Source organism: Zeugodacus cucurbitae, chromosome 2 (assembly GCF_028554725.1).
Source record: "Zeugodacus cucurbitae isolate PBARC_wt_2022May chromosome 2, idZeuCucr1.2, whole genome shotgun sequence".
NCBI lineage: Eukaryota > Metazoa > Arthropoda > Insecta > Diptera > Tephritidae > Zeugodacus > Zeugodacus cucurbitae.
In genome coordinates, this window is record NC_071667.1 from 67,509,278 (window position 1) to 67,524,794 (window position 15,517).

At 30.9% G+C, this 15,517-nt stretch overlaps 2 protein-coding genes across 4 annotated transcripts in view; both read right to left on the minus strand.

Moving 5' to 3' along the window:
• The window catches only part of LOC105219060 (Fanconi anemia group D2 protein homolog), a 44,760-nt gene extending 32,643 nt beyond the window's left edge, over positions 1–12,117 (minus strand). For 2 of the 3 annotated variants that reach the window (XM_054225232.1, XM_054225231.1), the window contains exons 1-24: positions 11,909–12,117; positions 11,545–11,833; positions 11,195–11,480; positions 10,910–11,122; positions 10,704–10,845; positions 10,564–10,632; positions 10,333–10,499; positions 10,192–10,264; positions 9,944–10,113; positions 9,711–9,879; positions 9,450–9,613; positions 9,230–9,384; positions 8,960–9,161; positions 8,769–8,891; positions 8,406–8,685; positions 8,205–8,343; positions 6,563–6,776; positions 6,237–6,495; positions 5,979–6,159; positions 5,663–5,911; positions 5,377–5,596; positions 5,129–5,321; positions 4,043–4,192; positions 3,667–3,834 (exon numbers count right to left, since the gene is read on the minus strand). In XM_054225232.1, the coding sequence (XP_054081207.1) occupies positions 3,667–3,834; positions 4,043–4,192; positions 5,129–5,321; positions 5,377–5,596; positions 5,663–5,911; positions 5,979–6,159; positions 6,237–6,495; positions 6,563–6,776; positions 8,205–8,343; positions 8,406–8,685; positions 8,769–8,891; positions 8,960–9,161; positions 9,230–9,384; positions 9,450–9,613; positions 9,711–9,879; positions 9,944–10,113; positions 10,192–10,264; positions 10,333–10,499; positions 10,564–10,632; positions 10,704–10,845; positions 10,910–11,122; positions 11,195–11,480; positions 11,545–11,833; positions 11,909–12,031 (4,398 nt within the window). In that variant the 5' untranslated portion in view covers positions 12,032–12,117. Of the gene's footprint in view, positions 1–249; positions 1,088–3,666; positions 3,835–4,042; positions 4,193–5,128; positions 5,322–5,376; positions 5,597–5,662; positions 5,912–5,978; positions 6,160–6,236; positions 6,496–6,562; positions 6,777–8,204; positions 8,344–8,405; positions 8,686–8,768; positions 8,892–8,959; positions 9,162–9,229; positions 9,385–9,449; positions 9,614–9,710; positions 9,880–9,943; positions 10,114–10,191; positions 10,265–10,332; positions 10,500–10,563; positions 10,633–10,703; positions 10,846–10,909; positions 11,123–11,194; positions 11,481–11,544; positions 11,834–11,908 lie in introns of those variants that run through there. The other variant, XM_011194984.3, reaches the window with a different exon arrangement.
• A 315-nt stretch (positions 12,118–12,432) lies between these two features.
• LOC105219061 (uncharacterized) lies at positions 12,433–15,415 on the minus strand. Its single transcript, XM_011194985.3, has 5 exons — positions 14,938–15,415; positions 13,974–14,208; positions 13,703–13,793; positions 13,312–13,430; positions 12,433–13,231 (listed from the first exon to the last, which is right to left on the minus strand). Exons 2-5 carry the CDS (start codon positions 14,107–14,109, stop codon positions 13,092–13,094), a joined length of 486 nt encoding a protein of 161 aa, XP_011193287.1. The 5' UTR covers positions 14,110–14,208; positions 14,938–15,415; the 3' UTR covers positions 12,433–13,091.
• Positions 15,416–15,517: the final 102 nt, after the last annotated feature.

The following is a 15,517-nucleotide window of genomic DNA, read 5'->3' on the forward strand; positions in this document are numbered from 1 at the left end:
AAAAAATAAAATAAAAAATAAATAAATATAAATAAATAAAAAAATTAAAAGTAAATAAAAATAAAATAAAAAAATTAAAAAAAATAAATAATAAATAAATAAAATAAATAAAAAAACATGAAAAAATTAAAATTAAAATAAAATTAAATTAATAAAAAAAGGAAAAAAAATAAAAATAAAATAAAAAAAAAAATAAATAAAAATAAAATAAATAACAAAAATAAAATAAAAATAAAATAAATAAAAATAAAATAAATAAAAAATATACATACTTTCAAAGTATTTTACATTAAATAAGTACCACAGCATTTCTATAGATTCCAATGCCACTTTGCAGTGATGACTGATACTCGTATTGCAACAAAGGAAGTACAGACTAAAAGACGAGTACATAACACTATTTTGTATTTGCTTATCAGAAGACTCGGCGTTTGGTTATAAACCGCATAGAAAGACTAAATAACAAGAATTGTAAATGAAAATACCGATTTGAAGTACAGAATTTCATGAATCTCTTGAAGTTTTAAAAATTAATTCCTTTGAATGTGAAATTTTTAGTTATTCTTTTTTAACCCATAAAAATTACGATAAAAAACAACAAAACACAAATTAATACATTTTAGTTAGGTGGGTTAAAAAATTTTAAATTTTGAATAAACCTTTTTGTATCTCTTTTCTAGAAACCCTTAACGAAAATAACATATACGCACATAAAATTGAGATAATATTTATAACAAAAAAATGTTCTGCAATACGCGATATGCGATTTAGTACCGGCGCCGAGCCGAGCAACGTGGTATGCAATCGTAAGTACATGACGCGAATTTAACAAAAAAAAATACATATATAAAAAAAAAAAACAATATTACAACTACAAAATATAAGTTCTCGAATTTCACAATGACACCGAGGCCAGCGTTTAGAAGCATTTACTTCGCGACGAAGATTTACTACGATTATTGGTGCTGGTAGAAGCTACACTCTCTCTTGTATTAGCTGTTTCATCTTCGTCTAATACCGTCTCGTCAACACTATCATCATCGTCCGGTATGTCTTCTTCGCTATCGTGTTCTCTTGCACTGTAACTCTGTAAAATATTGATAGGCGCAAATTTATAATAACATTTCGCACTGTAACAGCATACATGCATGTCTACGTAGGTAAATACAGATGAAGGTATGACAAATAGGTATATATACAAAAGTATATAGCTCAAAATCAAACTAAAATTAGAGCGTAAAGAGAAGGAGAGGTAATGATAAGTATGATACGTAATGCGAATATTGCGAATAATACACATTTTTTAAAAGAAAAAAAGAGCAACAAGAGATGAAAAGTGGACACATATATGTTTTGGTATTTCTTTATAGTATTTACAGAATAAAAACCCATGATTTTATGATTTTACCATATATATATACAGTAGAATTAATTTATAACGACGTCGCTTATAACGACTAACCGTTTTTAGCGTCGATATTATTTATTCAAGTTCGGTTTAATAGTTAGATACTGAGAAAATGTAACTCAAGTTCGGTTTAATAGTTAGATACTGAGAAAATGTAACCGAACCGTTTAGTGCGACTCCGGTTTGAGCGACAAACCGTTTATAGCGACATTTTTTTACGATAATTCGTCCGTTTAAAATGACGCGCTTCACCGTTCAATTCTCCTTATTGGCGCGCGTAAATCACAGTTAGTGTTTGTCACTTGTTATGACAAGTTCATAAAGCGCCATAAAATGAGTTCTGGGAAGAGAAAGTGTTTTACAATTGAAGAAAAGAGTGCAATATTACACAGATTAGAAGGTAGCGAATCATACGCGACCCTCGCAAAGGAATTTGGCGTATCTCATTCTACAATATCAACAATAAAGAATAAATACAAGATCGAGCCTATTTAATACCAATGTTTTGAAATGCAAACTCTTTAAGCTTCAGCGCGACCGGGGAAAACCTCTTAATACCTCTGCTACAAGAGAAAGCAAATTTTTTTGCTAGGCAGTCAGACATGCAAAATTTCATATTTTCCATGAGTTGGATAAACCGTTTTAAAGTAAGACAGAAGTAAGTCGTCAGTGGAAAGATTGTTTGCGAGCCTTTGTCAGTACAACAGAGTGATGTACACGATTGGTTGGAAAAAGTTTGGCCTACTCTACGTGCTCAATTTAGTGATGATGAAATTTTTAATGCAGATGAGATCGGGTTGTTTTATAAATTAACCCCAGACAAGACGTTGAAATTTAAAGGTGAAAAATGTACAGGAGGAAACTTATCAAAGTAGCGAATAACAGTGATGGTGGCAGCCAACATGAGTGGCACAGCTAAAAAAAACTTCTCGTAATCGGGAAATCTCAACGTCCCAGATGTTTTAAAAATGTACGGCATTTGCCAGTGGATTATGAGAGCAATCGAAAAGCCTGGATGACTGGTGACATTTTTACCAAATGGGCACGCGCATGCGATCGTGAACTTACGAAAAAGAATAAGAAAATCCTGCTGTTAGTTGACAACTGTCCTGCACATCCCCATATTGCAGACTTGAAAAGCATAACTCTAGTATTTCTTGCAACCCATGGATCAAGGAATCATTCGAGCTTTGAAAGCACATTTTCGTAAAAACCTTATTTTAAAAATCATCCAGTTTCTAGATGACGGATGCAGTAGTGTTGAGTGCCCGCAGATCACTGTTCTTGATGCTATTCTAATGATTCAAGATGCCTGGACTCAACTCATGCAAGGAACAATTTTTAACTGTTACAAACATGCTGGTTTTGTCTGAAGCAATGTAGAATGTACCATAACTTCAGATGATTTTAATGAAGAAGACGACGTACCGCTGAGCATTTGGGCGAAGGCTATTGATAAGCATCAGTTACCCATATCAAACGAGGACTTTGAACAATATGCGCGTGTCGATGATACTGTCGCCACTTGTGAAGAGCCGTCTGATGAAAACATTGTGGATAATATCATCGCCGACGACGCGAATAGCAAAGATAGCGACGGTGAAGATGACGAACCAGAGTTTTATCCAACCTTGAGTGTATCTGAAGCTCTGAAGGCTGCGGAAACGCTTAATGTATTTGTTCAGACTAACTTTGATGATGACCATATGACAACAATGATGTCACGAATTCACAATGCTGTCCGAAGTTCTTACTACGGAACAAAAGTCTGTCGAAACCAAACCCAAATAACATATTTCCTAAGTTAGTGACAGTATTACAGTACATTACGTACCTATGTTTGTAATTTGGTATGTACTACTTATTTCCAATTGATCCAATTGAAATTTATTTTGTAATGTTTAACTTGTTTTAATATTTTATATTCACCAAAAATATATGCGTCATTGTTATTGTATGAAAACCGTGTAAAGGTATAAAAAATTGTTTTTGATTGGAAAATGTTTTTTAATTGAATAGATGTAGAAAATCTTCAATACAATTATATTTTGATTACAATTGTTTAATATTTATTAATATATATGTAAATAATATTGTCTGTTTTAATTCTTGTGTGAAAATAAATGTGAGGATGATTGCATTTAATACGAAGGTTAGGTTAGTTAACTTCTAATTAATCAAAGCACATTACATACATTTAGACTATGTTCCACAACAGTTATATGGGTTTAAATGAATATGTATGTACAAATTCTTACCTGTGACAAGATAACATCGCCATGAAGATCTTTATTCTTCAGATTTCCCATAGAAAAGACAGATGAGCACTTATTAGCTGTCATGAGCGCTTTTACACGGAAAACTATTGTTTCAACAGTTTCACGTAGTGCTGGAATTTGGCTAATTATTGCTGTATTTTGAAGCGCCTAAATGTGCGTTAAAAATTAGTTACAATTTCGAGTACAATTTGGTAAATGTTCGATACAAATGTTTATCATCCAAATAATTCAACTTAATATTGAGAGGAATTAATAATTTAAAAATATATTATTATTATATTAATTAATTTAATATTAAAAATATATATATTAACAAATTTAAATAATAAACAATTTATAATTTAAATTAACTTACCTTTGAATGACAGCATAAATTATGTAGAAAACGAGTGACAGTTTGTAAATTCTTTAAAAACTCGCTAACACGACCAGGTTCATCGCGAAAGAATTGATCAAGCACACGCAGGCCATGTTGTAGGAAAAGTTTCAGGTATACATGGGCAGACTGAAAACGAAGAAAGAAAACAATAAAATATTAAATTAAAATTACAAGATTCATAAAAATTAATAAAACATAATACATAAAAAAATATTAATAAAACAAATTATAATAAATAAACTTAGAAACTCATATTAAAACAAATTAAATAAAGTATAAGTAAAATAAAATAAAATACAATAAAATAAAATAAAACAAAACAAAATATAATAAAATAAAATAAAATAAAATAAAATACAATAAAATAAAATAAAACAAAACAAAATATAATAAAATAAAATAAAGTAAAATAAAATAAAATAAAATATAATATAAAATAAAAATAAAATAAAAAATAATAAAATAAAATAAAAAATAAATAAAATAAAATAACAAAATATCAAACATTAAAAATATTACAATTAAATAATAATAAATAATATTAAAATTTTATAATTTGTATGAAACAATTAAAAATAAACATTTGATATAATAGTAGAAGAAAAATAAAAACAAAATAAAAATAGCTTAAATAATAGAAATTAAAATACAGTGGAACTTCCCTAACTCTGAAACATAAATTTTTCAAAAAGCTGTAAAATATAGATTTCTACACAATTCAATAATTATTTACTTCGCATAACGTTTCATTTAAATACGTTAAAACATGTATTCTTTAATTCTGTTTGTTGCACTTTGCTATTGCCTGGCTCTCGACGTCTGTATCCCATGCTTTTGTTACATAATTTATGAAATCCTAGTGCCTCGATAGTAAAATTTTAAATTTTGTATTATGCCCTGGTCGAAAAGTTCGATTTATGGAAGGAGATTTGTATGAAATTTGACAAATTGAGATCTTCGAGTTATAGAAGTGCGAATTATGGAAGTTCCACTGTATAACAACAAATTATTTGCAAAAAAATTGCAATAAATTGAATATCATATTATATAGTTTCTAAATACCTTTAAAAATAACTGAAAATTTCTTGGCACATCTAACGATTTCACGATGTCAAGCAAGACATTGAAAAGCTCACAACTCTTCTCCCATATCTTCATTTTGTCAGCCTTTTGTGTGGCACCCTGATTTATCGATTCACCGAGATAAGCCACCGTTGACTCGCACAACGCGCGAAAGAGTAATGGAAAATTGGTTCTGTAAAAATGTAAATTTCAGCAAATAAATTTTGATGCACTTGCGCTTCGCTCACTTTTTGAAATTCGGAAACGATTTCAACGCATTATCCTTGCCCTTAAGTTGTTTACACTCTTCCAGTAAAGCCCATAATATATTGCGCAAACGCGTGAAATCGGAATTCTTTATAAACTCTTTAACCAAAACGTCCAAATATATATTGCATGTAGCGCCCTTCTCTGCAATACCCTCGTAACTAAACCATTTCCGCTGTAAGAATTTCTTACACAAAGCACCTTTGGAAATTTCAAAGATTAAATTTTTTAAATTTTATATTGGAGCATACAATTGAAAATACTAACGTATATCTTTTTCATGTCGCTCAAATAACGTTTTACGTTGCTCTAGTTCACTACTCTTATTGGTAGAACATTGATTGGAGAAACGTTTTAGCGCTTTCAGCAAATCAAATAAATACACTGCCGTTTTCAAGTCAACCATAGAGCTTTCAAATGCAAGCATTACTTCAAAAACTGCGGCTGCGACATCAGCGGCCGTTTTTTTATGCAAACTTTTCCTCTGAGATTCGTCTAACAGCACAAGCAAAGATTCTATGCAGAAATATTGTTTATTAATTATTGAAAAAGATACACCGATATATAACTGTATTTAAATTACCTTTCAAAAGCGTCTCCGTGGCATTACCATCACTGAATTGCGGCCAAGCGAAGAAAACTGACAACAAGCGTACACATAGATTAAAACAAACTTTTACATAATTGAAATCGGTAGCAAAGAGATCGCCATTGCTATATACATGCTTAACAAGTTCCAATTGTTTGTTTATCTCTTTCGAAAGCTGAAATTTGATTAATTTAAAAAACGAAGAAATTTAAAAAATATTATAAATTCAAATGCATTTTTGCATTTGCTTACCATTGTCATGTTTTGCAATATCGTTTGTAAAAACTTCGATAAATCGGACATGAAAAATTCTGGTTTGGCAACATGTTGTAACGGCAGCTCAATTTGTAGCTTTTGCGCATTATTAATCGACTCTAATTTGCACACCAAATCATATAAAATAAAACGAAATTCAAGCAAACCAATATGTTTGCCAATATGCTCGCTGGGCAATGGATATTGTATTACCAATTTCTCGCGTAGTATCAACATGATATCGGAATCCATTTGTCTAATCATAAAAATATCAGAAAAGAGAGAACAAAACGATATTGTTTTTTTTATATATAAATATGTACCTGTATTTCTCACGCGGTCTATATAGCACATCAAACTTGTTTCTATGTTCGGTGCTTTTCGAGCGTCCAATGTTGGCCAATTTTTTAGTAACATCACCAGCGTTTGTTACATTGCCCACATGTGTATCATTGAACACTATAGATTCAGAGCTTAGTTCTTTGTCCTTATGTGCTTTCTGTTCGCCTTTGCTGGAAGAAGCAGGCCTGCCGCGACCTAAAGAGATATAAATTTTAATAAAAATAATTTATTAAATTATTATGCAATAAAATATAAAAAAACAATAAACGAATTATTAATTAAAAAGTAGCAATAGCAAAAAATAATAATATAAATAAAATTAATAAAAAATAAATAAAAATTTAAATTGAAAAAAAAAAAATAAATTAATTAATAAAAAATAAATAAAAATTTAAATAAAAAATAAATTAATTAATTAATAAAAAATAAATAAAAATTTAAATAAAAAATTAATTAATTAATTAATAAAAAATAAATAAACAGAAAAAATTAATATAAAAAAATAAAAAAAAGTAAATAAAACAAGAAAAAACGTTAACTTCGGCTGTACCGAAGCTAATATACCCTTCACAGGTGCATTTCTTTTAGTAACTATGTGTTTAAGAAAATCTAAAGACGTAAGAAGAAGTAAGTAAAAAAAAGAAAACATTTTACTAATTCTTTTTAGCCGGGTTGTTTGCTAGAAACATTAAGGTTATATAGTTAACCGATCTGAACAATTTCTTCGGAGATTATATTATTACCTTAAGCAGTAATCCATGTCAAATTTCGTGAAGATACCACGTCAAATGCGAAAATTTTGTATGGCAGCTATATGCTATAGTGAACCGATCTGAACAATTTTTTCGGAGATTAAATTATTTCTATGAACAATAACTCACACCAAATTACGTGAAGATATATAGTAAAATGCGGAAGTTTTCCATACAAGCCATTGATTCCGATCGTTCAGTTTGTATGGCAGCTATATGCTATACATGCCGATCTGAACAATTTTTTCGGAGATTAAATTATTTCTATTAACAATAACTCACACCAAATTTCTAGAAGATATATAGTAAAATGCGGAAGTTTTCCATACAAGCCCTTGATTCCGATCGTTCAGTTTGTATGGCAGCTATATGATAATAGTGGTCCGATATGGGCAGTTCCGACGAATGAGCAGATTCTTGAAGAGAAAATAACATCAAAATTTCAAAACGATATCCTAAAAACTGAAGGACTAGGTCGTATATATACAGACAGACGGACGGACGGACAGACAGACAGACGGACATGGCTAAATCGACTCAGTTCAACATACTGATCATTTATATATATACTTTATAGGGCCTCCGACGCTTCCTTTTGGGTGTTAAAAACTTCGTGACAAACCCTTTTATACCGTGTTCAGGGTATAAAAATAAATGAAAATAAATAAATAAATAAATAAATAAAGCAAGTAATTAAATTAATAAAAAAATAAAAATAAATAAATAAAAATGAATAAATAAAAAAATAAATAAATAAATAAAATAAATAAAAAATAAATAAATTAATAAAAAAAATAAATAAAAAACGTAAATAAATGAATAAAAAAATAAAAACTAGAACTAAAAAATTATTTAACAAAATGAAACCAACCTGCTGCCTTTTCGCTTGCAAGCGCAGCATTCGAAGTTATAAATTGCGCTTGTGGCGGTAAATAATCAACTGGTGCTTTATCCAATAATAAACGCAATTTTTCTTCGATAGCAATTAGTTCGCTTAGACGATGCAGCACCTAATTATTAAGAAATCGGGAAATAAAAAAATAATATAAAAACAACAACGCATTATATCTACCTTGCATCGTATCATCGGTTCTTGTTGCGTTGAAAAGGAGCTCACCGTTTCGCGCATCCAATTCACACAATGAAAATATATATCCAAAATACGTTTTTGTAATTGTTCGTCATAATCATAGAATAATGCATCGCTATTGGAGTCATCGAAAAATGATGGCAATACTATAGCGCAACCAAGCAATGCATTGATTTGCTCCAAACTACCTTGATACCGTTGCAAATGTAGTGAACGCACTAAATTGAAGAGTGGAGCAAGCACAAGAATCGATGAAGCGGAACTGCAATTCAAAATTACAATTTCATAAATAAATATGAAATATATATGTACACTTCGAAGATAATAATTTAAAATGTTACATACACAGTGCCCGGCTTCAAAACCAACTCTGCTATGTTAATAGCAATTGATGGTATCTCACTTTCCTCCATATTAGCTGTGTCGTCAATTGTATTGATGCATTTTTGATAAGTCAAATCAATACCGCTAAAGTTAACAATAAATAAATATATTATTGTTTTGAACATGCTAAACATGCGCGCAATCATGCTTACAATGTTTTGTTGGGTGACTCTTCGGCAACAAAACTATTTTGAAAATAAAACGTCATAACATCACATAACCAAATCAAATACGGTTTGTCAAGTTGTGTGCATGTATCGCGTTCGCTGGGCATGCACATGCAGCTGCTTGCAAGTTCATCATAGAAGAGTGCTAAGGATTCCGGACAGTGTATACAGGCCGATTCCACAAGCACTGCAAATGAGTATTGAATTAAATGGTTAATAAACAATAAATGGTCAAGGGTATATTAAAATATTTACTTATGAAATTCGCTGCCATTTTGCCTCGCCCATCAGGCAGCGCACTGGCGTTCGAGTATGAAGTGTCGAAATCATCATGTTCTATAATAGTATCCTCAATGCGCGCCATACAATCGATAAGCTGTACACTGCCAATGATGCCTTGCTTTCTTACACTTTAAAATAACAAACTACATGTTGGAAAAATATATTAACTGAGTATTTTTTGAGCTAAACTTACTGTATAGCATGATTTATAATTTGCTTTTTCAATATCATATCAAGCTGATCTTGCAGCACAGTACATTCCGAAAGCGGTGGTGGGGGAAATGCTATTGAACAAAGTAACTCCATCGCCAAGCGGGTTTGCGAAAGTGACATATCGCTCAGACGGTCTAACAAAGGCTTAGAAATTAAGAAAAAAAAAAGTTTGAGTTAAAAAATATAATATATTGAATAAAAATATATTATACTCATATATGAACAAGCTATAACCATTTACCATCAGAAGAGTTCCCCAATTTTGTATTTCAGCACGATACTTTCTTTGCAATTCCCGAAGTAATTCCAACGCTAAAGTTGTTAAATTTTGGGTGGATCTGTCACATGTCAGCTTCAGTAGCCTCTTGAGTATGGTGCGTTGAATAGACTCACATATTTTAAATAATATGCTGTAAATAAGTAGAGTAAAATTTAAAAAGTGCATTTAATTTCAAAATGTCTACAGCATCTTACCCAAATGATGCAATGGCGAAACCTCGGACAACATTATTTTTTTCTCTTAGAAAATCAAGAATCAACTCCATAAGAATATGTGTGTGTTGCTCTAGAATCGTTGTATAGTTTGACTTCATTTCAACAAATATATCAACAGTTATATGTTCCAGTTTTATGTGTCGACGAAGCTGTACAAAGACGACAATGAAATACACCATGTATGTTAGTGTGTAAATTTTAGCATAATATTTCCATTTTACACTTACAATATTACCAATATACATATAATTATCTTCTTTAATATGTAGTAGTAGCAGAAGTATGATAAAATCCAAGCATCTGATAGGATCATAAAAAATATTACAAGTAATTACGATATAATGAACATAAAATATTATTACGCAAACCTGAATTGGCTGCCTGGCAAAGAAGCCAACAATTTTTGCCAAACGCTAAAGAATTTCTTAGAACGTATCAGCGCTTGTTCAATAAAAGTAAAAAGCTCTTGCTGTGTTGGGCCATCCATGGTTGTGTTTAAGCGCCATACCAAAATTTGACGTGTTGTTGTAACTAACTGTATATATAAATACATTAAGCAATGGTGTTAGAATAATAAAACAAAATGCACCGCACACTACCTCAATGACATTCTCATCACTGTTATCATTTAAAGCCTTCAAAAGAAAGTTCACTAATAACGGTAAAGCCTGTGGAAATTGTAAACATTAGTAACATTGGATATTTCCAAAAAAAAAGTAAAAAAAAAACAATCGCATACCGCGTTATTAAAATCATTTTCTCTTATATAATCTAGTATACGCTGACGGAGCTGAGATTGCATGCTCCGGCCTAAGTTCAGATTTGTCAAGGATTTAATGGATATAGAGCTGAACAAGTCTTTGCTTGTGGTTAAATTTTCTCTACCAAAAAAAAATATATTAATAATAATTAAGATTAACAATTAAACGCTAAAAAGTTGCTTACAATAGCATTTGTACGAAGTCATCATGTTTGCTTTCGTCCAAAACTAACTCGGCATTTATTATGATATCCTGTTTAGCTGATTCACTCGCTTCTTTAAATGCAGTGCAAATGCGCTCAAATATTAACGAACTATGCGACTGCGCTACGTAACGCAATTGCACCATAAGCAGTGGTAACAAAGGTACGGTGCCATTACCAAGAAACAAAGGAGTTCTAGAAGCATGCAGAATTAATTATTTTTACTTATCAATATAAAAGTAAATAGACATATTAATGGTTGATTACCTCTGACCTGCAGCTTCCGTTATTTTCTGTAGCAAAACTTCTACAACTGCATCTTGTAAAAAGTCGACCATCAAAAAGTTTACAATCATACTCTCTTGTGATTGATACGATGAATTGTATTCAGGCACATTGATTGTACAACCGCTTAACAATTTCAAACTATATTTACACTTGGGCGATAATGCATCATTTAAACCAGTTTTAAACATATCCACATTTTCGGTATAATTTGAACATTTCATGAATACTTCACGAAATTTATTTACAAACGAAATATGATCACAGGCTAATTTGAAGTAAATTTAAAGAATTATTAATATTTTCATGGCATCTCAGTTACGCATACTCACATAGTACAAAATTGTCTGCTTCGTCTAAAAGTACACCCGATTTAATTAAAACCAATTCGAAGTAACTTTTGGGTGGACGAACACTGGTGTTACGCGACTGTGTGCGACCCAGTGTCGAAGCGATCGTACTACGCTGTGACAAGTAACGTTGAGTTGCCTCTTGGGAAGCTGGTATGTTCTCTTCGCTACTACCACCACCATCACCCAGCATGCAAATCTCAGCTGCAACAACGTTTCTTGTTGATGGCTGCGTCTTCCTTTGACTGAGACCGAGATTCAAGGAAGTACGCTGTTCCCGTTTTGTAAAAGTTGTGATTGATATAGTAAATCCATTGCTAATTGAAAGCATTGTGGGTATACTTACTGCGAATTTTACCGATGCATTCTCATCTATTGAATCCAAGGGTCTTTTGTTCTCATTAGATCCTGACGCATTTGTATCTTTGATGGATCTTGCATTTTTACCGAATTTTCGATTTTTATACATTCTGCGTATTATTTTTGAAAATTCATTGAACAACTAGAAACAAGAAAAGACCGGGAGAATTGAATCAGAAATCGCAATTCTACACAGGGTTGCATAAAAGACATGTAAATTATCTAGCGATTGCAATAAGGGCTAGAAAAAAATTAATATTTCAGCAATATCACAATATAAATTGCTACACGCCAATATTTCTCATTTCAAGTACTCATTACAAAAATTAGGACGTGACGTCACGGCGAAAGGGATAGGGTTTTTTTCTAGTTGTGTTTTTGACAGTTATACTAAACTCGTTTTGATAATAATTACAAATGCTGTAATGTGAATCTAAAATCTGACGTATCCGGATCTTTAAATCAAACACATTTTACTACACCATCTCTGCGTAAATACATACATACAGGTATTTTTCTTTAATCATTTAATTTTTATTCGCTTTTGCATCTACAACTACATACTTAATCTATTATTGCTTTATCATCTTAAAGATGTTTTAATTTAAAATGGCTGTTGAACTTGCTATTGTATACATATTTTTTAAATAATTTAGCCTGATTTAAATGTGTATTTTTCATATGTATGTGATATTAAATGTGTATTGTTAATTAATGTTTAAATTGACGACGTGCTTAGTATTAGTTTTATATAAATATAGTAGTAAATATTTGAAAGTGTTGATAATATGTGTTCTCCTACAAGTGCTTATGCATAGAAATATGATATTTGGATTTAATTGCACATTTTTACTTAGTAATATAAACTGCCCCTACGTTTACATGTATTCAACTATTATGCATTAAGTTGTATCGTTTTACCAATACTATATATGGCGGTTAATATATTTACAAATAACTTTTTTAATCTTAAATATATGCTGCTATTTAAGGGCAGATCGTATTTTTTCCAAACTAATACTGCAATATAAATTTTAATGAGCTCAATTGCTTTAACTTTTTCTAATCAGAAATAAGATTGGAAGGGATCCGTTGAAGTTATGCCAATTGATTTGTATCCATGAAAATATCACTCTAATGTACAATGCATTTTAGAATTGTTCAAAATTTTATATTTGCTTTTTCGTGCGACGTCGTTTGAAACCAGTCATTTGCTTCAGTAATTGTGAGTTTTCATCATCCATATCTACATTGGGCTCCCATAGGCGTAAACGTCTCGGTATGTAAATGAGCCCAAGTAAAGTAATCGCTAAAATAGATGAAAATATATTAGAATTTACAAAAAATTTATATTTACAAAAATAATGTTAAGCCCACGGTTGTACTTACAATTTAGAACGCAGGGAAATATCACATAAAAGTTCAATGTACTCGAACGAAAGTACAAAGCTTCGGAAGCATAAAGAACCATGGTTAAAGCCAATGAGCAGCCGCCCATGCTAACAACTCTGTAAAGAAATGAAAAACCATGAAAAAAAGAAGCCATATCGAAATAATTACAATATGTACAAATGAATTATATGCTGTTATTGTAGTTGAACTGTCTCAAATATAGTGTATTTTAAACTATTTTTTTAACTGCTACTTTTGTAGAATTTTAAACGCAAAATACACTCTACTCGTACAGCATAGCTAACGGCAAAACTGATGACACTGTTTTAATAATAGCTACGACAGTGGTGCTAGTGGTACAAATCTATTCAGGTTTTCAGGTACTTACGGTCTGTAGTGAATGTAGAGCGTGCAATGAACCAACGCAATCGCTTTAAGCAAGCAATACATGCCAATTATGCGGGATATGGTGTAATCGCCTGAAAATATGCAAAATAAAGTTTAATAAGTAATTGTCTTTAATAATAAATAATGTTTAATTATTTTTTTTATTATACGTTTCCAATAATAAATACAAATAATGAAATTTCTCTATAGATTGAAAATATTAACTAATTATAATAATCATTTAAAACAAAAAAAAAAATACATTTTCCCACCTTCAATAAATTGCGTATCCGTATGATCACCAAGGAAGCTTCTTCTCTCTATATAACTACGAAATGCTGTTCCTAAATCCATAAAAGCAACAAATGCTATCCAGCCCCGAAAGGCGTATAGCAATTTGCGCTCCATTTTCGTTTGGTACGGCGTCTTGGCGGCTTTTTCTTACCACAGCACAATGTAATAGGTTTATAACAGCTCTATATGGCGCTATTTAATCAAATATTGTTGCTGTAATAGAAATTAAATAGTTAAGTAAATTGTCATTTTCTCAATGTCTTTAGTTTTCATATGTGTTCTGTAAATTATAAAAGTTTGCTATTATTGAATTTGGAGTTTGTTAATATTGCAGATGATTTATTTCGAAATAATAGTGCTAGAGCAGTAAACCCCCTGTTTTTTTAACATACGTATTTTAAAGGTATTTAGGTGTAAGCTAAAACTTGTAAAATTTTCTCCTTGCAAAGTATTGAGATCTAATAGCAATTTAGTTTAAGATCATATCGAAGCACATTTAGTAATTCTCATAATTATTATGGCTACCTCATGGTCCGACGGAAATAATTAATATCCCTGCAAGGTGTGCACATATCACACACACACACACACACATTACTTGAAGCAATAAATAACTCTATAGCTACAAATGGCAAATAAAATCAATAAAATGAACACTTTTGCAATTGCCTAGCGAATTGCTGAATTGAATGGAATGCGATATTTATGCCACAGGTATACATGCGTTAATAAATCGCGTGACATATCCGTTTTTCTGCACCACCGATAGCATAGGAAAATCCATAAAATGATGTTCCGCTAGTATGCCAATGTGGAACTTGCGGGCATTTCAAGCAATTTCAGATTTTTGCACACCTGTACAATTACAACTACATTATTTGTTTTCTGGTTTTTACATTAATAAATATTTATCATATTACAATAAAAAAAATGGTATCTTACCTTTGATTTCTTAATTCTTGTTTTTTTTCACTTTTCTTCAACTTAATAAGAATTACAAACCAAACTGAAAGTGCACTTGACGAATGTTGCGTGCATTGACAATATCTAGATATTTTTGCTCTATGTTTTTCTCGCTTTTTTTAATTATTATGTTAATTTTAGATTTGCTTCCCAGGCTAACTCTTCTTGAACTGCTTGTTTGTATTTTTTTCTGAAATTAATTGTCTGCGTTTGTGCTTTTCCGGCTTTTCACCGCTCTCCAAATTTGTTTATATACCACGAAGAGAAAAGTTTGACTGTCTGACTGCATTCTCTAAAGATGCCAATGTACCATGTACCTCACGCTGATTATTGTGTTTGCTGGCTACTTAGCAATTTGTTTTTTTTTTGCGCCGGCACATGTGATGAACATGCGCAATGGGTTGTTTATAAAACTATGGGTATTCCCTGAGAATTTAAGCAATATACCGTGAAAGTAACCAGCTTTAGTTATGTATGCGAAATGTTTTTTTTTAACTTTTTTTTACAAATAAATAAATCTTTTAATTTAAGTTTTATATTATGTCCAACATATACTAAA